This window comes from Protopterus annectens, chromosome 13.part0 (assembly GCF_019279795.1).
Source record: "Protopterus annectens isolate FY-2018-M chromosome 13.part0, PAN1.0, whole genome shotgun sequence".
Taxonomy (NCBI): domain Eukaryota; kingdom Metazoa; phylum Chordata; order Ceratodontiformes; family Protopteridae; genus Protopterus; species Protopterus annectens.
The window spans coordinates 476,699,533-476,727,441 of record NC_056747.1 but is presented as its reverse complement, the minus strand read 5'-3'; the positions used below and the strand labels follow the sequence as shown (position 1 = coordinate 476,727,441).

Below are 27,909 nucleotides of genomic sequence, written 5' to 3'. Positions count from 1 at the left end.
ACAACATAAGCAGTACACATTCAGGGCTAGTTGTTCCCTGGTTTTACTGTATGTGTGTTACTATCATATGGCCTTTCGTATTCCTGTATTAAGGTTCATTTACCAGACATTTCTGCATGTCTTTCTATGTATCCTCCTCTTTCAGTTCAGTCTCATGTCAAAATGTTATTGAAAGGGGTTTTGTATACGAGGCATCCAAGAAAACTGGTGGTCCCTCTTTGGGATCTTAATTTTGTGTTAGAGAAGCCGACACTTGCTTAATTTAAAACCAGATAATCTGGCTGACTGGAGGTTCTTAACATGGAAGACAGTTTTACCAATTCCTCTGCCTCTGCAAGAAGGATATCTGAATTGCAAGTTCTTATGGTGAGTCAACGCTATCTCATTTTCCATAGGGAGAGGGTTTCTTTGAGAACTAAAACTACTTTTTTGCCTAAAGTGGTATCCAAGTTTACTTTAGGCCAAACTATCCATCTCAAAGTTTTGTTTTGGAAACCTAAAACTGAGAGAGAGAGAGGGAGAGTGTTACTCCATACCTTGTTTTTTCACAGATAACTCGGGTACTATCTCAACTGAACTAAATCTTTCAGACCTTTGGATCAGTTATTCATTTCTTGTGAAGGTAAGGAGGGGGGACAACTTGTGTCCAAACATATTTCCAAATGGGTGTCTTAGGCTATTACACGTTTTGTGATACTCACCATAAGAAATTTATTCTAGGCAGGGTCAATTCCCACTCTGCCAGGGCCTTGGCTTCATCTCTGTCCTTTTAGAAACAGATTCTAGAAATTGTCACTTGGTCCTCTGTACATACCTTTACATAGCATTATAAGCTTGATTCCTTTTCTAGGTCCAGATCACGTTTTGCTGTGACCATTCTTCTAGGGGCTGCTGGACACTTCTCCTTCCACCTCCCAAATGTTGTTAGCTAAGGTAATCTACCTATATAGCTAAGGCTACTGCAACAGTGATCAGTATCAAGTTGTGCAAGTAAAACTTACCACAACAGTAGATGATCAGCGCTGCAGTAACCTCTGCATCCCTCCATCCATCAGTCTTGTTTTCTGATATGATTTTTATGTCAAGGTGTGGACTTTTTTTTTTTTGTTCCTAGTGTTATCTTTTCAGGGTGCAGCCCCCCTCTGTCGGCAGGAAAGCTGTGAAGGGCTTTGCGCCTAAACTTGCCTTTTAGTCAACTCAGGCTGCCTGACAGTTTGAGTGCATGGAAGGTGCCCTGAAGCTTTGGAAGCTGGTCAACAGTTATACCTGTGAAAGTATGTAACTCATAGCTAAGGTTACTACAGCAGTAATCATGCAAGCACTTACTAATCTTGAGAATACAAAATGTCCTTTTTGGTGTACATGAAGTATAATTTTTAGTAATGCCTAACTGTACATTTTGAAGGTATCTCAACCCGTTGTGGTCAGGCTGACAACTTGTCTGAAGCCCGTGTTTAAAAACAGATGGTAGGGACAGTGGAAGCTAAGTGAATAAGCCTTCAAAAGATCTTGAAGAAACTGACTGGGTGACTTAGAAGTGGCATCTAAGTTTTAATTCAGTGAAGTTTAAATCTGGTCTGTTATAATCCTAAAGTGGAATACCAAATTTGAGGACCCCCCCCCCCCACCAAAAAAAAGCACAGATCAGGCAAAAAACCTTGGAATGGTAGTAACAGAAATGAACCATAAGGGACAAACAGGGAATGCTTTTACAAAGGCCATTAAGATGTTGGACATTATCTTTAGGGGAAATTTCTCCAGTAGGAAAAGAGAGCATATAATAACAATCAATCCAGCCTCAAAGTCTTTGGTTCATAGATTGGTACTTGGCTATCGGACCTAGGGCCTGTACAAGCCTAGCCATAACAATTTCCTGGATATTACTTCCCTGGACCCCTGTCTAGCAGGGAGACTGACATGATCCCCAGGGTGAATTTCCTATCTCCCATCCAATCATCAAGCTTCCTTTTGAAGAGGGCCAAAGAGGCGCTCTGCTTGACATGTATGTGCAGTCTATTCAAGAGTATGGGGAGTCTCTGGGTCAGGACAAAGTCCACTGGCATTAGGACCATTTGGAAATTAGGACTTTCTCAGTCTAAGTAGCTCAGCCTTTATCCCATAATGCTCAACATGTACTTTAGCCTGAACATCCGAGAAATAGATTCCAAACAGTAAAGGGTCCAGCACAGATTCTTGTAGTACGCCACTGGTGAAGGGTCTACTGGTAGAGGTGGAATCACCAACTTTGACAGTGTGTGTTCTGTTACTGAGCCAACTGGCTGCCCATCTAGTGACATAAGGGTTAATCCCCAGCTGGGAAAGTTTCTCAATAACACCTGAGGGGGGGATTATATCAAAAGCCTTAGCTAGGTCAAGATAGACAGTATGTACTGTCTTATCATCATCCAGGGCTTTGGTGACCTTCTCGAAGAAATCTACTAGGTTTAGTAAGCATGATCTACCCTTAACGAATCCAAGCAGGGTTGGATCTAGAGTTTAAAGGTCACTTCTGTCTTTCTTGATAAGGTCCATGATGATTATTTCTATGGCCTTGCAGATGAGGCTGGTTGGACTTTTACCGGTCTATAGTTCCCATGGTCAGTTGATAACCCCCCCCTTTGTGCAAGGAGATTACTGCTACTGTTCTAGACTCTGCTAAAACAAAGCAATTTCTCAGGCTACGATTAAAGAGAACGCCAAGTGGGTCTGCTAAGTCCCATTTTACATTGCGTAATAAGCAACCTGGGATGCTATCTGGTCCCATTAAGGCCGTGATTTTGGCCTTCAAGAGTGCAGATATGACCTGATCTCTAGAGATACTAGGCAGAGGACTGGTGTAAGGTATGCTTTGGGGTATGACTGGTGGGGACAAGAGGGGTAAAGTTTACGCCAAATCTGTCAGCTAGCAGGTTGGCAATTTCCTCCGCTATGGCATGAGTGAGAAGCCGCGGTGGTGCAGCGGTAGTATTGTCGCCTCACAGCAAGAGGTTCTGCTGTTCGATTCTCGGCTGGAGCGCCTTCTGTGTGGAGTCTGTATGTCCTCCCCACGGTCGAGTGGCGTTCGAAAGACATGCGTGAATGGGCATGCCTTCGCTGAAGGCTGGGCATTAAGCTGGCACCTCGGCACCATAAAAATCTACTGCCAATCATTAGCGGACCGGAGTTCCACTGTGGCGACCCCTAACCGGGAAAAGCCGAAAGACGAACATAGCAACGAGTGATACCATCTAGTACATGTTCGGCACATAGCTAGGCATTACCGTTTAGATTCTGGACATAGTTAAAGAATGCCTTATGATTATCTTTAGCTAGGAATAATATTTTAACTTCGTAATTAGCTTTAGAGGACTTTACAAGATTTCTGATTTGCTTGTTCAAGCCCTTCAGGGAATTCTTCCTCTGCTGAGTCAGTTCCCTCTTGTTCTTAGACATCAGTTTCTTCCTTTTGTTATATAACCTATTTATACTTGAAGTCCATCAGGGAGGCTTGTTTTTTTGGGAGGACCTGGTTTTAACCAGTCAGGTGCAGCAGAGTCTGTACAGTTGCTTAAGTGTTTATGCAGGACATTTGTGTACACTTCTGCATAGGAGTCATTGTTATCTGTGATTGCGGGGAGTATAAAACGTTTTATACCATCGCTGTAGTAGGTTGTAGTTTGCTTTGGAAAAGTTTTTTTATTTTTTTTTTTTTGCTCCTGTGGTGGTGACACGTCCAATAATTACTTCGAATGAGACTAATTTATGGTCTGACCTTACCCAAAGAGGGCATCACACAAGGGGGAATGCAATGACCCCTATGTTGGTGACTACTGTGTCTAGGACATTTGAGCCCCTTGTGGGGGTGCAGACTGTCTGTTCCAGAGCATTTGTACTGACAAAGTCCAGGAACCTTTGGACGAGTATGTTCATGCTCATGTATGTCTCCCATGACTAAGGTGCTGGGCAGTATGATGAGCGATTCCAGTAAGTCCAGGTAGGTGGTTTGCTTTTGTTGGTTCATGATGGGGGACCTATAGCTAACAACTACGTGGTAGGGTATTTTACCTATAGTAAATGGACATGGAGTGGTTTGAGAGAGCCATACTGTTTGGCCAGTCTTGAGGTGTATGTGCTTTAATAAAGATGGATACACCTCCACCTTTGGTTCTTTCATGCTCATTTTGAGGTCTGAATTTGTGGAAGACATTATAGCCTTGCACAGCAGGGGTGCTGTCCATGACCTTGAACCATGTCTCAGTGACTGCAAGAACATCAGTATTTTCCAAGGTGAAGAGTGCTTCCAGGGAGTGCAGTCTCATGTTTAGACTCCTAGCATTAAGTAGCAGGACTTTGAGTTTGTCTTGAGTGGATTTTTTTACGTCAGGAACTTTGTTTTTTTTGACATTGCCTAAAAAAGGCACTATGGGGGAGGCAAGCACCTTTTCCAATATCCGAAAGCCTAGAAGAGATAGGTGCAGACCATCTCTGGCAAAGCAGGGTGGCCTGTTGACCATGTCTTCCCAGCCTGACATATACTGGATCCCCCTGGACTGACACCACAAGCTAAGCCAATTGTTGAAGTCCATCATTTTTTGTTCATACTATGGCATCATCTAGTGTAAACGTAGACTGTTGCTTGCTTAGGGTTAGGGTCATACCTGCCTGGGAAACTCAGTCTGATAGTTCAGTTATGTCTCTCTTCATATAGTTCAAAGAGGTATGTCTCAAGTCTTTCAACCCAACATGGACTATGACAGAGTCATAACAGTACTTGTTGTTGAGTGACTTGAGTGCATGTGTGATTTGATGGATTCTGGCACCTGACAGGCAGCTGACTGTGACCTTCTTGTCCAGCCTGGTGAGGGGGACATCTATGTGACTCATTATGGAGTTACCTATGACCAAGACATTAGGTTTTCAGGTGTTTTGCCTTAGGGGCTTACTTGCTGAGACACTGGTATGTGTTATTATGTGCAGTGGTTTCTATTCACACAGCAGTATGCGCAAATGGTTTATGTTTGGGAGATCTCTGACCTTTTTGTAGTCTTCTAACAGAGTACCTTTGCATATGTGGGTTTGTGTTTTGTGACCTTCTTTTGTATGAGAGGTGAAGTATATGTGCAGACAACCTGTTTAATGTCCAGTTTCTTATTACATGAGAGAATTAATTCCAATGTCATAGTGTAATTACATCTCTCACAGAGGGTACTTGTTTTTAGGAGTAAGTGGTTGTCAATATACATGAATTACTATATTGCCTCGGGATACCCACATCACTCAGGCTGGCTGGTGAAATGATGGAAAACTGCTCCTCCATTATAGTAAGTTGGTAAACATATGCACTATTAGGGAAGGTAGTGGGCTAGTTTGACCAGTTTTTGTGCTAGGACTAACAAAGGTGCTTGTTCTATTGAAGGTTATGTTTGATAAGTATGGCAACGCTGCTCATTGTGCAACTGAGTTGCCCATAGTGCAGTAGGGAAGCTTGTTAGGGTTCTGCTGACAGATGTTTAGGAAAAAATTGAGTTTCAAGGCATTTGCATCTATACAGGGCACTGCTAACCCCTGCTGCACAGTGCGTTGCAACACACAAATGGGAGGCTTAAATACAGGTGAAATTAAAACACTTTTAATCTAATCTACTAATAGGAAAACACACAGTGAACCTGCCTCCAGCAATCCCCAGATCAGACAAGGCTGGATCCACACTCTTCTGCCACAAGAGTGCAGGGGTGCCCTTCTTAATGTAGGATGGATGGTTTAGTGCTCAAGTGTATCAGTAACAGGCTAGATTCAACAGGTCTGAATCTAGTCTATGCTATCTAGGTATTAGAACAGTGTAAATCAAGTGCATAAAATACTTAGAGCCCTTCTGTATGTTTTCCAGCTCAGATAGACCAGGTAAACACCTACTGCCACTAGATAAATAATCCAAGTCTTCCTAATGTAAAAGCTCAGTAAATGAGTGTCGGGAGTGAAGTGTTATCACAAACAAACTTAAAGATATTGATACAGCATTGAACCTTAAACAGCTTATAAAGATGTGATCATTCAATAAACGTACTTTGCTTTGAATAAATGAACCAAGAGCCACTCAATTGTACAGAATTTGTAAAGGCACTAAAAGACAAGACAAGCTGATAAATACACTGTACTCTCAATAAAACTACATTCAGATATCTCAGGTGTTTCCCCAACCTAAACAGACCAGGCTGCCTCCCAGTGCACTAAATGAAAAATCCACTGACATCTTTTGATGTAAAACAAGTGTTTGCTTGAGTGTAAAAATACACTATTTTATCTGATAGCTAGCTAGATAATGAAGTCAGATGAAGTAGAGCAGACAATGAGAGGCAAAACGTACTTTTTCAACATAAGCACAAGGAAAGGTAAATAAATAATTCAGGATATCAACAGCAGTTTAGAAAGGGAGGAGCTTATCAAGTTCAGTTTACATAAGGGGTGGGCAGCTTAAAATGACCAGGTTTAAAAAGCAGATTAACAGAGGGAACGGTGAGTGAGAAACCCCAGCAGGGAATCACCAGGAGTGCTTTAGTATATGCAGGCTTGAAATCTTTTCAGACAAAGGCCAGAATTTCATAGAGTATTTAAGTATCACTCAGGAGACAATTTAACCAATGATAAAACACATGAAATGTCAGCCTAGATAAATTAAGTGTCTACCTCTCACATCAAAAACACGAGGCCAAGCAGATTTCTTAAAACAGAAAACAAAATTGAGCAGGTAACAGAAAGCAACTGCTAATGCCTACTGTTGTGTTATATTTCTATCTCTGGAACTTTGTTCATAGATTCATAGGTTCATAGATCAGTACTAGGCTAACTTGCCCTTGTGGGCCATTTTAAGCCTAGCCAATTACCCCATGTGATAATCAAACCCTACACCTTGTATCAGTAAGGTAAACACCCTAAGCATTATGCCAAAAGAAGACAGAGAATCCACAGCACCTTTTCTTCTCATCCCAAAGACGCACAGAATTTCCTTGTTGGGACTTTCTCATTCCAAGAATGACATTGCCAGTGCTGACTGATGCATTGTCTTTGGTGATACTACAGCTTTTCTCATTTGCAGAGACCGGGGTGTCATATCCAGCACTGATGGTTTCAGCTGTGATGCCAGTCTCATTGACATAATTCAGTGTCAGACTTGATAGGTCTGTCCCTAACCTTCTTGGCCTAAAAGGTGGCCATGGGACTGGTGTTTGGGCTCATAGTTTCCACATCGACATCAGGCACCATGGTTTCAGTGCTGATGTGTGGGCCAACCCTCTTGCCAAATGGGTATGCAGCACAGGTTGCCTCGGGGCTGATGCCACCTTCAGTTCCAATCCAAGCCACTTTGTTGCTTTAATACCCTCCCACATACCATACTCTGCTGTGATGTTGAAGTCCTGCAGAATTTCAGACCCTACAAAGCATTAAGGACAGAGAGACCAAAGACCTTGTACCTTCTCAAGGCAAAAAAGAAAGTCGTCCTCCTTTTTAGATGCTCTTCCACCAAAGATACATGGCGAGGTCATATGCAGAAGGAAGTGCATAGATTCATATGTTGAATGTCTTCTGCCTGATCTGGATGATTAAGACATCACAGATACCTCTGCATCCCTTCCTAGTAACCCAATATTTGAGGAGGCCCTTAGGATGATCATCAGTGAAGGGATTAGCTTACTGACGCTATGTCCTCCTCACTCAGACTGTTCAGAAGTCTTTTAGGTCAACCGAGCAGACCTCTTTGATCTCAGTGTTGGCTGATATGTCAAAAGAAATGATTATCACATCTGAATACCTTAATATGATGACTCAGTACCAGAAAAAAAAATGGAGACCATGTCTGCTAGCATCCCAGAAACTGGAGATTCTGGTAGGATACTCTTATGCCATCTACTTTAATGGAGGCATCTGCTTTAAAGATGACTTCTGTATTGCACCACCTGTACTGTTCACTAGCCAGACAAGTCATTTTGAATGTAAAACTGTTTTGGGAAACTAGTTAGCCAAGTACACACCTATGAACCTATAGTGTACTAACAACCACAAGAGCCTTTTTAAGCCTAGCTTAGAAGCTGAAACATCTACAAGCAAGGGTCTGGGAGAGGAACCATTTAAAGGTTGACTTTGTCCATTAGAGACATAGGTGACAAACCAGGATGAATGTCCTGAATGTCCTATTCCCCATCCAATTGTCCAAGGTACAGTCAAATTGGGTTAGGGAGGAACTCGGATTCACATGGATGGGTAGCCTTTCCAGAGAAGGGGTAGTCACATGGATACTTACTTGTCTCTCCAGTAGGTCCTGTTTTTATCTCAGACAAAGTTCGTCTTTAGAATTGATAATTCAGGTGCTGTTTATTTTACGGACATGTAGTAGGTTCATCAGGGTGGGGTCTGATAATGACTAGATCTCCCCTCAACAAGGATAGGGCCTTGAGGTGGTCTGCACAGGACATGTTACTTATACCCTGTATTCTTTTAATTAGGAACCTCTGTGGACATTTCACTTGTTGAGTGTACTTGATTAGGTACATACTAAAGGAGGCATTGTACTCTAATTGGTCTGATGAATGCCAAATACAGGGGAACAATGACCTACTTGGACCTAGATGCCATACCTTTGTTTATAGGTTGCACAATACTGAATGATTTCCTCATTACTATAGACATGTGATGGTCAAAGGCTAGATTAGTGTGTGTGTCCCCAAATCCCTGACTACTGGGTCAACTCTTAGGGGTGTGTTGTCAATATGATAGTTGCCAGGGGTTGATGACTTCCTGAAGGACACTATTAAGCAATTCTTAGCATTTCTTTTTAAAACATCAGTGTCAGTCCATTCTGAGGAGCATTTGTGTCACTGGGGGATTCTATGACTGCTCCTAATTTGCAATTCTCTGCAGATATAGCCAGCCAAAGGCCATTGACATTAGCCTTGACTTCAGAGTAAATGCCAAAGAGGAGCAGTCAAGGACCAATCATCGGGGGACTCCACTTGTGACTGGCCTCTTTGTAGATACAGACTCTCCAGTTGTAACTTCCTGGGTCTTGTGTGTGTCAGATGCCTTTCCACAGGGTAGCATAAGGATTTATATGGAACCTCTTGAGTGTGTCAACAATTCCTGAGTGGGCTATTGTGTCAAATGGCTTTGCCAGGTCAAGGATGGCAGTGTGATCTGCTGCTTTGGTGACCTTCTCAAAGAAGTCCACCAGGTTGAGTAGGCATGACCTTCCTTTGACAAAACCAAATTGGGTTTGGTCCAGTGTCTGGAGGTTTCCTATGTCATTAGCGATCATTTCCATGATAATTCTTTCCATGGATTTGCATATGAGACAACTGAGGCTTGTGGAGCTGCAGTTTCCAGGGTCTGTAGATGGCCCACCTTTGTGCAGAGGGATGACTGTTACTGATTCTCCATTCATGAGGCACAAAGTCTGTGTGGAGGCTACAGTTAAACAGCAATTCCAGAGGGCCTGATAGGTCATGTTTCACGCTCTATAGAAAGAATCCTGGGATATTGTATGGGTCTGTTGATGCAGTGTTATTGGCCTTACAGAGAGCAATAACGAGCAGTCCCCCAATGATAGTAGGGGGAGTTATATTTGATGGTATTTCCTGAGGGGAGGTTGAAGGGGGGAGAGGGGGTAAAGTTGAAGCTGAATTTGTCAGCCAGTAGGTTTGCTGTATTTTCTGGCTCAGTATAGGTGGCTTCATTAACAATGAGCTCTGCACACAACTGTGGATTGCCTTTGAAGTTGCAGTCATACTTTAAAGAATGCCTTGTGGTTGTCCTTGGCCTGGGAGGCCAAATTTACCTCAGATTTGATTTGGCTTTGATAGACTATTTTGTCCTTGGAGTTGGTTTTTTTTTTAGTTTGAGAGTGCTTTTATCCTTCTGGGTGCTACACCTCCTAATTTTTCCCATGATTTTCTTCCTTCTGTTATACAGCCTATTGCTCTGATTCCACCAGGGTGGCTTGTTTTTTAACTTAGTTATCTACTTTTTCCTGGTAGATACAGCTACCTCTATGTAGCTACTAACTTGTTTGTATAATGTTTCTTTGAACAGTTCCACATAGACAGCAGTAATCTCAGGGTTTATGAGGGTTTGAAATTTTGCCAAGTTTTCACTTAATAGTGGGAAGTTAGCCTTTGGAGTAGTTCCTGAACACTCCAGGATTAGCTGAGGTTCCAGGTTTTATTTTTACTTCAGAGGAGACAATTTTATGGTCTGACCTTACCAGAGAAGACATTACACTAGGAGGTGTGCAGCACTGTCCCATATTAGTAGGGACCAGATCCACCATGTTTGCACCCCTGTTCGGTTTATTGGCAGTCTGGTCCAGTTTCTACTATCATGAACCTTAATGATGTGGGTATACCTGTTGCCAAAGGTTTGCCCAAAGGTGTAGGATCTGACATAGCAATGCACCAACACGCATAGTTCTGTGTAACTGACCTCACTGAGACGTACCTGCACATTTGGTGTCGTATATACTTGTCAGTTAATAGTGGGATAATTCAAGTCACCCATGAATATGATATTTGGTAGGATAGTGAGTGTTTCCAGTAAATTTAAGTACATGTTATGGGTTTCCTGGGTCACAGAGGGAGACCTATAGCTTGCTTTCTCTATACTTTCTTTGAGGGTGCTTAAATATTATCCCCACATGGTCAAGCTCCAAAGGTCTGTGTCCATTGAGGTGATCCAGATTATGGACCAATTGCCTTGTGGACCTATTAAAGAAAAGTTGCTGTCCCACTCAGCAGCAGTTTCTACTATCATGAACCTTAATGATGTGGGTATACCTGTTGCCAAAGGTTTGCCCAAAGGTGTAGGATCTGACATAGCAATGCACCAACACGCATAGTTCTGTGTAACTGACCTCACTGAGGACACCAAAGCTACCTTTATGAACACCACATTCTAGTGACTTTTATTATTTTGGTTAGAAGTAAAGGCAGACATGGAGAACATAAAGAAAGAGGGCAAAACTGTCACTGCTGTTGGGTTCAAATTTTAAATAAATAAGCATACAATTTCTAAAATGCAGAACAGCTCTTACTGCATGTTGCACAGACATGGGTGGTAGCAAAATAAAGAGTAATTTGGAAGGATCACCAACAACCAAGGCAGTTTCTGGAGAGGTTGTGTAACCTGAGACTAGGTTTTTTTTTTGGGCAGTCATTGGGTAGCCATGGTCTATTAAAGGTGACCAACAGTAGCCCTGAGATCTTGTATGGCATTTTCCATTTTAGAATAGTTGGAGAATTGTTTATGCCTCCACTTTTCTGTATGAAAAGCCATAACTAAAAATAGGTGGATGGAGACAGACTCATGTCCAGGGAATTACAAAGAAAATCATAGCTATAGACATGTGGATGAGGACACAGTCGTATCCAAGGGGATGCAAGGTACCTCATTGTTTCCACCTCGGTTTTCCTATCCCCTTCCCTTCCAGATGTCCACCCTTTCATAAGAAACTGATGAAACAAAGACCCTAAGCCTGAAACATAAAGGCCATCAAGGAAGTTCAAACAGACATAACAGTGTCCAGATAAACTCTTTTACTGCCAAAAAAGACAAAGAATATAAAACCAGATGTTAAGTTGTCTATCTCGCCTTCATTCTTGCTGGATGGGTTCGGAGCCGACCTCGGCTCCGACTCGGCCACTCTAAAAGCTCGAGAGTTGGTTCCACCGGCTCGAGGCTCCCCTTATATCCCACAATGCTAGGCGAGAGTTACCTCAGATCTCGTTTGCCGCTACAGCTTCGAGGTTGGTTTTTCTACCGGTTCCTGGTGAGTACTATTTTCTTGTGAAAATTAGTCTTTAAAAACCCCTTTAATTTAATATTTTTACTTAGTTAGTGTAGGTTAGAAAACTTTTATTCCCTACCCAAAAATTTTCCGTTTCTTTCCCCAAGAACCTTTGGTTCTTCCCTTGGGCCTATAGGCCTTTCCTTCCCTAGTGGAGTGTGTGTGTTTATAGTAGTTTATTGTAGTTTAATTTACTAGTATTACTACTTTTTTATTGTATTAATCTGACAGGGTATAACTAGTGTGTTTGTATGCGTGTTTGTGTACACCTGTTCAGACAAAATGTCTAAAGAAGCAAAGGTCTCCGGATTCAAGAAGTGTGATGCGTGCTGTCAGAAAATGTCTCTGACAGACGCTCACACTTCTTGTGTCTATTGTCTGGGGCCTTTGCACCTGCAGGACTCCTGTGCTGTGTGCCATGGCTTCAGCCCCAGGGTCCTGCAGGAAAGAAAGAATAAATTAATTCTTAGAGGCTTACTCAAGCCAGAGGATTCCCTGTCTGTTTCAACAGGGAAGCCCTCTAAGGCATCTAGGTCTTCGGCTCTGGCAACTGAGCCGAGACCTCAGGTTTCTCAACCTTTGCCTTTATCGGCTCTGGCTGGAGCCGATAAGTCTCAGTCCACAGTTTCTGTGGCTCCTCGCTCCGCCGGAGCCGAGGTTATAGAAGTTCCCGTGTCGGCTCCGACCAGACCTTCGGAGCCGACAACTAGGAAGAGGTCCAGGTCACCATCTCTTGGCTCCGTTCATTCGGCTCCAGGATCTCCCCTGCTGTCTGAACGGAGCCAAAGGTCTCACTCCTCTAGGTCATCGAGGCTGTCGGATCATGACCTTCAGAGGGTAGTAAGTCGACTACTTAAGTCCGAGGCACTGGCCCAGATGCTTCAGAGCCCGACTCATCAGTCGATGCCTGCCCCGGTCCATCGACATTTTCCTCCTTCGACTCTCTTGAGTTCGGAGCCGGTCGTCGGAACCGAGACTGTGATTACGTCGGAGCCGATACAATTGTCGTCGGCTCCGTTTTCTTCTTTGGAAGAATCTCGGCGCCGGACTTCCCTCGTCGGCTCCGAGGGGGTGAGTGGCATCGGACCCTTGTCCGACCCCCCTCTCCCTCTCGGGGCTTCGGCGCTGGTGAGTTCGGCTCCGACATCGGCCTCGGAGCCATCACTGTCGGTGCCGAGGGGGGTTCTTAGCTCCTCGGAGCGGGGACCTCTGGCTCTGCCTGACAGGGGTGCATTCAAGGTCATGCGGAGTGTATTAGAGCCTGGCTCTACTCCACAGTCGGCTCCGTCCGCCCCTCCCTCTATGGTGCCTCAGGGTAAGTTGACTCACTCCCTCATCCCGGACCGCAGAGAGCCAACTACTCAGGAGCCCCCTGTGGGGATCTCATCCTCTTCCGAGGCCTCTCCTGATTTGGCAGAAGAGCCCCCTCGAAAGAGGAAGTGTAAGAGGAAACACATTGACTCACCTGAGTCCATCACGTCAGACACAGATTTGGATGATTCTGAGGGTTCCCCCCATTCCCCTTCTGAAGATGTCTCATTTGCAGACATTCTGGAGATCCTGAAACAGAGGGGAAATTGGCCAGCCCTCAACCCTTCGGAGGACGAATCTGTGTATCTTGAGGCGTTTGGCTCTCGTCCTTCCACCTCCTGGGTGTCCCCCCCCTTCGACCCCTCATGCAGGTGGTTGCTAAGAAGGCATGGACGGCTCCTGATTCAGTGGACCCCACTCCCAGGAGACCTTCTAAGTTCATAACAGCTCCAGCAGACAAACAATTTCTAACAAAAGGAGTTTCTGTGGATGCTATGGTGGTAGCTGCTGCCACAAAGAAGGAACTAGCTGATCCTTCAGTACCTGTCCATCCACCTAACAAGGAATCTAGGTCCATGGATAGGTACGGAAGCGGATGTTCTCCTCAACGAGATTTACCATGCGTTCGCTGAACTACCTGTGCCATTTTACTCGCCTTCAAAGGGACTTGATCAAGGAAGCGAGTGAAATGTTAAAGGATCCTACAGCTGCGGGTTTCCAAGACAAGATGAACACGCAGCTGGCTACCCTTAATTCCATATCCAACTCCTCCATGCGCCTCCTTTCTTACGCGGCTGATGGAGCGAGCAGAGCCGCAGGGACAGGTGTGGCCTTACGTAGGCACGCCTGGATGCGGCTATGCAATTTTGCGGACCCTTTCAAGACGTCTTTCACGAACTCCCCTTTTGATGGATCATCTCTCTTTGGTCCTCAAGTGAAAGAAACCCTGACTAGGTGCGAGACTGATGGCAAGACCCTTTCTGCTGTCGGAGTCCGTTTTTCGACTCCTTCCAGGCCTTACCCCAAAGGCCAGAAGGGGAAAGATGTGGTTCCGTAAACAATCTCAAGGGACTTCGCCTGACGACAGAGTCGCTTTTCCTGCCAAAGGCAGAGGTGGGAATAACAATGGTAGACGCCGCCCTAGGGGCAGGGGGTCCGCAGAACCAGGGCAATCGGGAAGCCTTCCTGACAAGCCCTTTCAGCATCCCTGAGGTGTTGCCCGACTGCCCATCTTCGGAGGCAGTCGGGGGAAGATTGTCACTGTACCCAGAAGCCTGGCTATCCCTAACTCAAGACAAATGGGTACAGTCCATCATTTCAAGGCTATTCTATCCCCTTTCTTCGTTTTCCAAATCAGTCAAAAAATCCCTTCCAGATGTTCCACCCGCTCAAAGGGATCTAGCAGCTTTGGAAATTTCAAAACTGCTTGCAAAAGAGCAATTCAGCCAGTGCCAGCAGACCAACAAGGATCCGGAATCTACTCAAGGTTCTTTTAGTACCAAAAAAAACAGGGGACTGGAGACCGATATTGGATCTCAGTGTCTTGAACAAATCAGTCAAGAAAACAAGATTTCGGATGGTCACGCTACAATCCATCCTTCCCCTTTTGGGCAAAGGAAACTGGATGTGCTCTATAGACCTTCGGGATGCGTACTATCACATAAAAATGAACAGATGCTCCAGAAGATTCCTCCGCTTCAGGCTGGGAACCAGTCATTTTCAGTTCAGGGCCCTGCCCTTTGGTCTCACCACTGCCCCGGTGTTTACCAAATGCATGGCAGTGGTAGCTTCTCACCTGAGACGACAAGGATTCCAGGTGTTTCCATATTTGGACGACTGGCTCCTCACAGCTCCCACCAAGCATCTCCTTCTGATGGCCAGAGATTATACTTTTCGCTTTGTCAAAAACTGGGTATTTCAATAAATTGCGAAAAGTCTGTTTTGTCGCCTTGTCGTACTATTACCTACATAGGCGCAAATCTAGATACGATAAACATGTCTGCAAGGCTAACACATCAAAGGATATCAGACATTCACAAATTGGTATCACTCCTTCTCAACAACAACAGAATCAAAGCCAGGTTAGTTCTAAAGGTGTTGGGAATTATGGCTGCGGCCATACCTCTCCTTCCATTAGCCAGATACCACATGCGGATCCTTCAGTGGATGCTTTTTACTCAATGGTCATACCAGGAACTTCCAATGTCTCACACCATTGTGATCATGCAGGCGTGCAAAAAGCATCTCATGTGGTGGATGTCTTCCCCCCATCTCCTGTCGGGAAGACCTTTTGTTCCACCTCCTCCGGTTGCTACACTGACAACGGATGCCTCCCTGATCGGTTGGGGGCATTATCAGGGCAGGACAGTCCAGGGCACATGGCAACCAAACGAATGCCACTTGCACATAAATGTTCTGGAGATGAGAGCAGTGCTTTTAGCATTGCAAGCCCTTCAAGACTCTCTTCCCTTGGGAACAATTGCAATCCAGACAGACAATATGTCTGTAGTGTGGTACATCAACAAACAAGGCGGAACCAGATCATACCCCTGTGTCGAGAAGCACTCAGACTGTGGCAATGGGCGATTTCTTCTCAGCGTTTTCTGATAGCAACGCACATCCCGGAAGTCCAATCATATTATGGACAAGTTGAGCAGAGCTATTCTCATGCCTCACGAGTGGTCTCTGAAAGACTCTGTAGTGAGAGAGATTTTTCTCAAGTGGGGTCAGCCTTGCTGCGATCTTTTTGCTACTCCCCAAAACAGCAAGTGCAGAGAATATTTCACTCTGTTCCCTTTACCAGGCCAACCCAGCAGAGACGCTCTAGTCCAAGTTTGGCCCCGGGGACTTCTGTATGCATTTCCCCCTTTCCCACTGATCTCTCAAGTAATTCAGAAAGCTATCGCTCAGAAGGCCTCATTGATCCTCATTGCTCCTTACTGGCCTCGACAAGTATGGTTCCCCTTTCTACATCGTTTTCTCTTGGAGCAACCGTGGAATCTGGACCTAGTTCCAGATCTTTTGATCCATCAGTCGGGTCAGTTTCATCGCTCCCTCCCCTCTCTGAACCTCACTGCTTGGTTCCTCCAGTTCCAACCTTAGCCAGGCTTCCTCAATTATCTCACTCTGTTAGAGACATATTGATAGCTTCCCATAAATCTTCCACTCGAAAGATTTATTTGAGTAAGTGGAAACGCTTCTCATATTGGGCACAAGGAAAGGACATAGATCCTTTCACCGCTTCCATCCAACTAGTCCTTGATTTTCTAGCTGAACTCTTCCATGCAGGTTCATCTCCCTCTACACTTAAAGTTCAATTGGCAGCTATTTCTAACTTTCATGTGGGTATTTCTGAATCTGCCCTAATGTCCCACAAACTCTGCAAAGCCTTTTTGAAAGGAGTTTTTCTTCTCAGACCTCCTATAAGAAATCCTCCTTCTCCTTGGGACCTAAATTTAGTTCTTGCTTCTTTGATTCTTCCCCTTTCGAACCTGCAGCTTCCTGTTCCTTAAAATTGTTATCATGGAAAACTCTTTTCTGGTAGCTATTACATCAGCTAGAAGAGTTTCAGAGCTTCAAGCACTCAGTTGTCGTCCTCCTTATCTTTTGTTTCATAAGGACAGAGTATCCTTACGAACTAACCCGTCCTTTTGCCTAAGGTGGTCTCGACATCAAATCTAAACCAAAGCATTGACCTCCCTGTCTTTTTCCAGAGTATTCCAATAGGTCTGAACAAAAATTACACTGCCTGGATGTTCATCGTCAATTGAGGTACTACTTGGATAGAACAAAACAATTCAGAAAATCTGATCAGCTGTTTGTCTCCTATCACGGAAAGCAGAAAGGGACTTTCAGTTTCAAAGGTATCATTATCCAGATGGCTAACATCTTTGATTTCCCTGGTATATGAAATTAGACAACAAAATTGCCTAATAAACCTAAAGCCCATTCCACCAGAGCTTTGGCTACTTCTTTAGCCTTCCAAGACAGACTGCCTATTGACACCATTTGTGCAGCGGCTACTTGGGCTACTCCCACACTTTTATTTCTCATTATAAGTTGGATTTAGCTTCTAGGCATAGAGCTAATTTTGGTTCCACTGTTCTCAGGAGTCTGTTCCGTTAGGCCACCCAGGACAAGGTGCTAGGGACGCTGTCCCATCCAGCAAGAATGAAGGCGAGATAGACAACTTAACATATAGAAGTTATGTTCTTACCATAACGCTCCATGTTAGTTGTCTTCTTCTCACTTCTTCTTAAGGCCCCACCCTCCTTCCCCTGGCCTGGACAGACCTAGAGGAGTTGTGATCGTGACCTCTCTTTCTACCACCTCTTTCTTAGGCATATGCTGTTGTGCATATTTCCTGGATCAGGATGTAGGTCACCCTTCTTCCTTCCTGTTGTTAGAGGTGGACTCTGTTTTTAGAGTTATTCTGTTACTATTATAAGCTGGGGTTAGCTTACAAACGAGATCTGAGGTAACTCTCGCCTAGCATTGTGGGATATAAGGGGAGCCTCGAGCCGGTGGAACCAACTCTCGAGCTTTTAGAGTGGCCGAGTCGGAGCCGAGGTCGGCTCCGAACCCATCCAGCAAGAAGAAGGCGAGAAGAAGACAACTAACATGGAACGTTATGGTAAGAACATAACTTCTATTTATGGATCCTACTAACCTAAAAACATGTCAAAGAGGAAAATGTTTGAATGGTTGCTGCAGAGTCGCTGCAGAGTCAGTCCTTCCTTGTCAAGGAGGAGTCTAGATTTTCTCTTTGGACCTCCAGGATGATTGTCTGTTAAAAATCATGAAGTAATCCTAGGCAAGTCTGTACACCAGAGCTGCCTCAGTTATTTATAGACTCTTCCATTCTGTCTTGCCTCAGCCCACAGGGTGTTCACCAAATGCACATTTGTGGGTGTAGTGCACTTTTGTCTGCAGTAAGCCAGTGTATTCCCAACCTGGATAACTAACTGCAGGTTGCCTTCTCTAGCAATCACACAGTGGTGGTGGAGTTTTTGATCATCTTGTTATATTCTCTGCGAATAACACACTGAATCCTACAAAATCCCTGCTGCAACTTGCACAGTTGTTGAAATTCCTAAGCTACATTCTGGACACTGAGTTATGCAGAGCAAAACTCCAAGTGGGTAGAATTAAGGCTGTTCAAACAAAAGACTGTACTGTTCTTGTATCTACTAGAGCTGCAAAAGTTCCACATTTAAGTTACTCATAATGTACATTTATAATTGCAGGGTAAAGACATCTATACATGAGCTTATTTACGTGATTTTTAAATATTTCTTACATGAACATAATTTCTCTTGTGCTTTTTGTGTTAAAAGGTTAACATAAAATGGCTAGTTATTGAAAGGAGAAATAACATACAGTAATATATTTATAGCATGATGGCTGCAGGGAAAATATCAAACTGGGGTGTTTTTTGAGTTTAGTAATAATTTACAGACAGAGAAACAGAATGTAGCTGAAAATGAGAAGTTATGGAAATGAGCAGGAAGATAAATGGACAGAGGAAGAATTGTAGTTAGTGATAGGGTGTGAGGAGGAGAAAAAGTAAGAGTTTAGGAAACAAGTGCAATATGAGGAGGAGGTGTGATAAAGTACAAAAAGACTGTGAAGCAAAGTGGCTTTAAGAGTTGGAGAAAAATAATCTGAGTAAAGCTAGCCAAGTGAGCAGAAAGAACAGAGCCGTCTTTGGCATAGGTGCTGTTAAAGCAGAGATGTTATGTTGTCCCTATCTCACTTTCCTTCTTTCTGTTTGGCTCTGAACCCAAACAGATTTCTGTTTGGGTTCGGAGCCGAACTCGGCCACATACTATTGCTCGAAAAGTCTTTACAGGCTTGAGGCTAACCCCTATCCCAACATGCCTAGTGGTAGCTACCCAGATCTCGTTTGCCTCTTGCAGCTTCGAGATTGTCTTCTGCTGGCTCAGGCTAAGTAGGAGAGGGTGGTGAAGAGGTTGCTCAAGACACCGGTATTTGCTAAGTAGTTGTTGAACCCAGCCCAGAAGGAAGTGGTGCCGTCTGCCCATCCAGTTTTTCCATCGATTCTTCCTCCAACTGCATCCAGTTAGGAGCCAGAGTGTATGGAAGTTGTGGTGGTGGAACCGTCGGTTCCGACAACCCTAGGTTTATCGGTTCTGGACAGCACTCTGATCTCCTTGATATATCGGTCTGTCTAGGGATCTGGGGGCCGATGCTCTCATGTCGGCTCCGAGGGGGGGAGTGGCATCGGACCCTTGTCTGACTCCCCTCTCCCTCTCGGTGATTCGGTGCAGGTGAGCTTGGCTCCTACATCAGCCTCAGAGCCATCGCCCTCGGTTCAGAGGGGAGCTCCAGGTTCTTCAGAGCCAGAGTCTCTCTCCATCCGCAACCGCAGTGCCTTCAAGGTGATAAGGAGTGTGCTGTCTGCTGAGACGGCTCCATTGGTTCCTTCCCCTTCTATCCCGGTGTCTGCCTCGGAGCCTCCCCTCCACCTGAAGCATAGGGAACCTATGCCCCAGGACGCTCCATTGGGTGACCCCACCTCTTCCGAAACCTCCCATGAGCATACCTCAGAGGAGGTCCCTCGGAAGAAAAAATGCAAGAGGAAGCATTTGGACTCCCCTGAGTAAGTCATCTCAGAGACAGACTTGGAGGAGTCAGAAGGATCCCCACGGCCCCCCTCTGAGGATGTCTCTCTTCAGACATCCTCGAAATCCTTAGACAGAGGGGTAACTGGAAGTCTCTCTTCTCTTCTGAGGAAGAGTCCGTGTACCTGGACACTTTTGGTTCCTCACCCTCCACCTCTTGGGTGTGTCCGCCTTTTGACCCACTTTTAGCTTTAGTGAGTCAAAAGGAGTGGAGCTCTCCAGAAACCATGGAACCAGTTCTGCGGAGGCCCAATAAATTTATAACTGCCCCTGAAGACAAACCATTTTTTTCAAAAGGAGTGCCTGTTGATGTTATGGTGGTGGCAGCAGCCACCAAGAAGGAACTAGCAGAAACTTCCTCTTTTGTCCATCTGTCTAACAAGGAGTCCCGGACTTTGGACAGGTATGGGAAGCGTCTGTTTCCGGCAGTGGCTTTTACACTCAGGTCGCTGAACTACTTATCACACCTTACAAGACTTCAGAGGGATCTCCTCAAGGAGTTTGGAGATACCCTTCAGGATCCTACAGCTGAGGGAGCAGCAAACAAGACGGCTAACCAGCTTGCGACCTTTACCTCAATAGTTAACTCCTCCATGCGCCTGATTTCTTACGCGGCAGATGGAGTGAGTAGGGCTGCAGGCACAGGAGTTGCTCTGCGGAGACACTCCTGGATGCGCCTTTGGCAATTTGTGGAGCCCTTCAAGTCCTCCTTTACAAATGCCCCTTTGATGGCTCTTCTTTGTTTGGGCCTCAAGTAAGAGAGACTCTTGCCAGGTGTGAACGAGATGGCAAGACTCTCTCTGCCATGGGAGTACGTTTTTCCACTCCCTTGAGACCTTACCACAAAAGTCAGAAGAGTGGTAAGATATGGTTCCGGAAATCCCAGGGAGCTTTGACTGACACACATGGAGAAAATTCCCCCAGGGGCAGAGGGGGAAATAATGGGAGTCACTGGTCTCGCAGTGGGGGGGGGCGCAGCAGGGCGACAGGGATACTTTCTCTGCTAGGTCCTTCCAACACCCCTGATGGGTTGCCCGGCTGTCCACCTCTGGATGCAGTCGGGGGCAGATTATCACTGTACCCAAAAGCCTGGCAGACGATAACAGAAAATGCATGGGTACGGTCCGTAATATCCAGGGGTTACAAAATTCCCTTCTCCCAAACACCCCCCAAAAGAGCACAATGATCGATCCCAGATGTTTCACCCAGTCTTCGGGATCAGGCAAACCTAGAAATACGAAGGTTGCTACAAAAAAGAGCCATCCAGGAAGTCCCCGCAGACCAAATCGAATCCAGAACTTACTCAAGGTTCTTTTTAGTTCCAAAAAAGACAGATGACTGGAGGCCCATTTTGGATGTCAGCAGACTTAACAAATCAGTCAGGAAAGTGAAGTTTCGGATGGTGACACTGCAGTCCAAATTCCCCTTTTTGAGTCAGGACAATTGGATGCGCTCTATCGATCTGCAGGATGCGTACTACCATATAAAAATGGACAAGTGATCCAGGAGATATCTACACTTCTGGCTGGGAGCCAGTCATCATCAGTTCAGAACTCTGCCCTTTGGTCTCGCCACAGCCCCCAGGGTGTTCACCAAATGCATGGCAGTAATTACAGCTCACCTGTGGCGTCTAGGATTCCAGGTGTTTCCGTATCTAGACGACTGTCTCCTTACCGCCACCACCGAGCATCACCTGACAAAAGCGCAGGACCACACAATTCACACTTGAGCACAACTAGGCATCAACATAAATTAAGAAAAATCTGCTTTGTCTGTGTATTACATTTATAGGGGCAGAATTAAATACAAGAGACATGATAGCGAGACTTCCTCAAGAAAGGGTCTCTACCATTCGTCAAGTCTCAGTAATCATGACTAAAAAAAAGAATTCAGGCACGGTACATACTGAAGGTCTTGGGTTCTGTGGCGGCAGCAATTACTCTGGTCCCTGTGGCACGCTTCCATATGAGAATTCTGCAGTGGCTCCTTTTCACTCAGTGGTCATTCCAGGATCTATCAATGTCACACCTGATTTTAATAACAGAGTCCTGCAGGAGGGATCTGCAGTGGTGGCTCTACTACCCCGAGGACACCCTAGGCAGTTCCTAACCCCCCAGTCAGTAGCTACAGTGACCACGGACGCTTCCCAGATGAGGTGGGTGGGGCATTATCTGGGACAAACTGTTCAAGGGACTTGGCAACCACACGAGTACCATTTGCACATCAGTATCCTGGAGATGAGGGCGGTGCTCTTGGCATTGCAAGCACTTCAAGACTCTCTTCCTTCAGGGACTATAGCAATACAGACGGACAATATGTCAGTTGTGTGGTATCTCAACAAACAGGGCGGAACCAGGTCTTACCCCTTGTGTTGGGAGGCTCTGCAAGTATGGCAATGGGTGATGTCTTCCCAACGTTTTCTGATTGCGACGCACATCCCGGGGAAATCCAACGTGATAGTGGACAAGCTCAGCAGGGCAATACTTATGCCTCATGAGTGGTCCATGAAACAGGAAATTGTGGATCTGATTTTTCCAGGATGGGGCCAGCCATGCTGTGATCTCTTTGCCACTCCCCTAAACAACAAATTTAGCAGCTACTTCGCCTTAGTCCCACCACCGGGACAGTCACCCAGGGATGCACTTGTTCACGATTGGCCCCTGGGACTGCTTTATACCTTCCCCCCATTTCCTCTAATTCCCAAAGTTCTTCAGAAAGCAAAATTGTTGGGTTGCAAATTGATCCTTATTGCCCCTTACTGGCCTCCTCAGATATGGTTTCCGTTCTTTTGGCATCACCTTCAAGAGGAGCCTTGGATTCTGGACCCAGTTCCAGACCTCCTGACACATTAGTCAGATGCTCCCCACCCCTCCCATACAAACCCTCAAGCTGACAGCTTGGTTTCTCCACTTCCAGTCCTACCCAGGCTTCCAGAAAATTTCCCTTGTGGTTCAACACATTCTGGATTCTTTTTACAAACCCACTACCAGGAAACTTTATGCTAGAAAATGGAAGAGGTTCTCTTATTGGGCAAAAAAGAATGAGACTGATCCCTTTACTGCACCTATTTCAAAGATTCTTGATTTTTTGGCTGGAACCTTTGAACGAGGAGCAGCTGCAGCTGCGATTCATGTGCAGCTGGCTGCCATTTCCAATTTTCACGTAGGACACTTAGGTTCTAACGTCATGTCACATAAACTTTGCAAGGCCTTCTTACGAGGTACTGCCCTATTAAGACCCCCAATAAGAGAACCTCCCCCTCCATGTGATTTAAATTTAGTTTTAGCAGCTCTAACACCCCCCCCCCCTGAATCAGCTTCTTTTCTTCTAATGTTTTTGTCATGGAAAACCCTTTTCTTGATTGCCATTACATCAGCCAGGCAGGTTTCAGAGTTACAGGCACATTCCATTTGCCCTCCTTATTTAATTTTCCACAAAGCGAGTCTCTCTCAGAACTAATCCTTCCTTTTTGCCAAAAGTATGTTCAGAGTACAATTTCAGTCAGTCCATTGAACTTCATTTTCTTTCCCAATTTTGGCAACAAGGCAGAGTATAAGCTCCATCAATTGGATGTTCATAGGCAGTTTCCCTTTTATTTACATAGAACCAAGGACATTAGAAAATCAGACCAATTATTTATATCCTTTTCAGAGAAGAAGCAAGGTTCTCAGGTTTCAAAAGTAGCTTTCTCAAAGTGGCTTTCGAACACCATCACATATATTTATGAGTCACGAAACATGAAAATCCCAGGAAAGATTAGAGGACACTCGCCTAGGTATTTGGCTAACTCTATCGCTTTTCAGGCTAGACTACCTCTAGATTCCATCTGTGCGGCAGCAACATGGGCTAACCCCCATACCTTCATTACTCATTACATAGTGGACGTGGCCTCCCGGAACACGGCATCCTTTGGTTCCATGGTCCTGAAGAGTTTTTTCCAGTGAGCCACTCAGGATTTAGGTGCTAGGGACGCTGTCCCAAACAGAAGGAAGGCGAGATAGGAACAACATAACATAAAGAAGTTATGTTCTTACCATAATGTTCCATGTTTATTGTCCTTCATCTCGCCTTCCTTCTTGCATCCCTCCCTCTTTCCCCTTCCTGGACTATCGAGAGGATTTCCTTTTTTTTTTTTTTTTTGGCTACACTGGATGAGTTTCTGCTTTCACTCCAGCAGCTTAGATATATAGTCTTTGTCCTCTCCCTTGTTATGCCTCCTTCCTGTTACAAGGGGTTTATCTGCTGTGGTAACTTATGGTAAATTGATTTTTGTTTTACCTGCTTTGTCCAGTGGTTGGTTATCACAAACGAGATCTAGGTAGCTACCTCTAGGCATGTTGGGATAGGGTTAGCGTCGAGCCAGTAAAAACTTTTCAAGCTATAGTATGTGGCCGAGTTGGAGCCGAGCTCGGCTCCGAACCCAAACAAAAAGATCTGTTTGGGTTCGGAGCCAAACAGAAAGAAGGAAGGTGAGATGAAGGATAACAAAGATGGAACGTTATGGTAAGAACATAACTTCTTTTTTTGAAACTAAGTTTTCTATCTGTTTTAACTATGTGGAGTTCTCCAGTGGATCCTTCATGTGCAGTGGTCTCAGAATATAGAGGCTCTGAACCATCAAATCTGCATCTCTTAGGGCTACAAATGCTATTTGACATGGTGAATGGATGCCGGATTTTGAACTCCAGCACTGCCTTCCACCTTAGTGGTACTGTGTCAACAGTCCTCACACATGTGTTGGCCTTTGGGCAGGGTGGGGTGGGGTGGAGGTGTTTATCAGACACTTCAGTTTGTCTGCTGGAAGTGAGAGCAGTCCTGCTGACCTTCCCAACATTTCAGGAATCCATCACAGCAGGGGGTCTGACTATGCAGATGGACAGCATGAAAGATGCATGGTATATCAAAAAGCAAGATGGGACCTGATCCTACCTATATGCCAGAAAATTATGGAAGTTTGGGTATGGGTGATATCCTGCAACTGTTTTCTTGTTAGTGTTCATATCCTTGGAGAGTCCAGTTCCTTGGAAGAGAAGCTGAGAAGATGCTTGCTGCTACCACATTATTCATCCCTTAACACCTCAGTGGCAAGATAGAGCTTCAGAAAATGGGGAGGGTGTACCATTACAATGTGTTTGCCTCCCCAATCAACACCACTGCTTTGGAAACTCCCTACATGTGGCCAGTCAGGCTCCTCTACAATTTTCTTCCAATTCCTCTGATGGCAAGATTTATAGGTTCAAAGGTAAGTAGTAGGTAATTTGGCCTTGTGGGCCATTTTAAGCCTAGCCAGTTCCCCTTAGTATGAATCAAACCCTGTACCTCTTATGTGTGAGGTAAACACCTTCACAGTCATGCCATACCCAACCCCCTAAATGCAGGCAGAAAGATTCTAACCTGGCACCTTTGCCACAGAAAGCAGCTTGTTAAGTCAGAGCTTTAATCTTCTGTACTAACTGCCAGAGATTCATCCAGAAAGCAAAAATTCATAAAGCCAAACTCATCATCATGGCTTTTTTCTGGCCTTGGAAGATTTAGCTTGTTATTCTTCTGCTGTATCTGTTGGAGAAGTTGATATTCTTTGTGTTTAGGACTATGTCTTTTTTTTTTTTTAAAGATTACCAACTGTTTGTTTCATTAAGTCTAAATTGGGTGATACAGTTTCTGAGCTCACCCTTTCCATGTTTTCAGCTATTTTTATTGAGTTTTTTACCATGTTAGTTGCGCGCACACACACACACACACACACACACACACACACACACACACACACACACACACACACACACACAAATGCTATTTGACATGGCAAATGGATGCCAGATCTTGAAATCCAACACTGGCTTCCCCCTTATCTTTTCTGTGTCAGCAGTCATCACAGATGTGTTGGGCTCATTATTCTAAAGTTGTAGGTACTTGAAGTGCCTTTGCACGTAAAGACACTTGTACAGTTGCAACCTTGGTTTTCCCTTAACACCGCTGTGAGGCAGCACAAGCTGGATGCTACTTGTTGGTCCACATTTTATTTTGTGATGGTGTAGTCCATGGTACATTTCAGTAAAGGCGACCATCTAGACACTTAGCAAGAGACTGTGACCTGTTGGTTACAGAAAATGGATTTGTACTTATCAGATGTGAAAGTTATATATTTCAATTAACAATCAGTCTGTGAAGAGTTGAGCCCCTTCTTTTTCTGTCTCTGTTTTCTTCCTCTCTCATCACAGAGCTGCAACAAGTACAACTGGAGTGTGTAGTATTTGTGGTGCATGATGGGGGGGGGGGGTAGTTCCTAGCACCAAGGAAGGTTTTAGCTTTTGGGCAGCCCAAATCCCTGTGGAATCTGCTTTGTTGGTTACAGAAGATGGAACTACTACTTAAACATGTAGCAGTGTGGTAAGTACACAACTTTAGTTTCTTTACAATCTCCCACGGAAGCTGCTGTAATGTGAAGAACAAGTTCTTCATCAGAAGAATTGAAGAAATGAAGTTGGTGTTGACTTTGAATAGTCACACAAGGCCAGTAGCAGCACCTCAAGCTTAAGACAGAAGTCAGCACAAGTTGAACCATAGGTGGTTGTTGTTGTTGTGTCTTTCGGCTTTTCCCGGTTAGGGGTCGCCACAGCGGGAACTCCAGTCCGCTATTGATTGGTAGTTGATTTTTACATGCCGAGTTGCCAGCCCTGACGCACAACCTTCAACAAAGGTACGCCCATTCACGCATGTCTCCACGCAGAAGATGCTCTAGCTGAGAATCGAACCGGACAGCGTCTTAATGTGAGGCGACAACGCTACCGCAGCACCACCACCACGGGTTTTTTCACAAGTTGAACCATAGGTACTGCTCAGAAAGTTCCCTTTGACATGGAGACAGAGGAAAGTAAGAATACCAAAATATTATCAACTGTTGAAATTTGTCTGCCTCAGAGATTAAAAGTTAATGTGTAAGCCTCACTCAAGTGCATTTTTTGGGCAAACAAGAGACTTGATATGTTTTTTTTTTTTTTTTTTTTTTACAGAGGTACCACCTGTGGTATTTCCCCTGATGCACACCTAGTTAACTTTTATACAAAATTGGTAAAACACTATTTTTTTAGGGGAGGACATTTCCCACTGCACTTCCATGAGGCTAACTTCACACCCGCTTTTTTATATATACTAATCTCTGCAGTCACATGAATATCACAGGAAGGGAAAACTGTTTAGGGGTGAACATGGATCGTACAACTTCAGTCTCGCTGTAGAACCAGTATAGTGCAAAAGCATCCTGGAAGCTGATGCTTCAGAGAGCTTGGCTCTGGCACTATCTTTTGGGGTGATCTACTTTTGATCACATATAGGTCTCGTATTTTCCTCATAAAGTCATTGCTGTAGCATGTAATACATTTTAAAACATTTTTCCATTTTAGGAAAAACACTGAAAAATAATATTTTGTGCTTTTTCAGGACCTGTAAACAATGGCCAAATCTACAGCTTTTCTCCTTATATTTACCTGTCAGCACCTCATGGCAGTTTCCAAATTAAAGACTTGGATCAAACACCAGTACCATCTCATCCCTGGCAGAACTCTGCTGGGCTGATGACAGGCCAGATGGAATCATACTCACTTTCTGGGGAAGGCCTTTCTTTCCCTAACACTCAGCATTTTCCAAATGATGTGCCCTACACTCTGCAGTCCAATTCTACTTCAGTCCAAGTCCAAAAAGGATACCAGGGAATAACTGCATCTGATCAGAAATTCAACAGTTGTGTGTCTTCACTACCAGATTACTGTCATACCTACTATCCTCCAGGTGAGCAGCAGTTTGGGTAGCTTTTTATATACACATTGAATGATTATGTTCGTCTAGGCATAGACATGGGCAGAGAAATAATTCAGAAATGCATGGTTAAATTGTACAGTATGTATTGTTTCTGTAATATGTAGCTACATGAAAATTAGTATGTTAGCAAAAGATTAAACAAGTCATTTTATTTTTTTTTCAGAAAGTCTCCTTCATTAACCATGATATATCTCATTAATATGCAAACAAGTACTCTTTTTAAGATAATCTCTTTTATTGACCATAACACCTCATTAATATTAAAATTATCTTCAGTACAACTTCACCATTTATTACTGCAGTCTTCTCACAGATTATCAATTATGT

At 44.5% G+C, this 27,909-nt stretch overlaps 1 protein-coding gene across 1 annotated transcript in view; it reads left to right on the top strand.

The window, feature by feature from the left end:
- Positions 1-27,909, top strand: part of LOC122787919 (heat shock factor protein 5-like) — a 683,173-nt gene that overhangs the window by 51,959 nt on the left and 603,305 nt on the right. Inside the window, exon 2 of the mRNA XM_044054845.1 lies at positions 27,205-27,552. Within this exon, the coding sequence (XP_043910780.1) occupies positions 27,205-27,552 (348 nt within the window). The remainder of the gene's footprint in view (positions 1-27,204; positions 27,553-27,909) is intronic.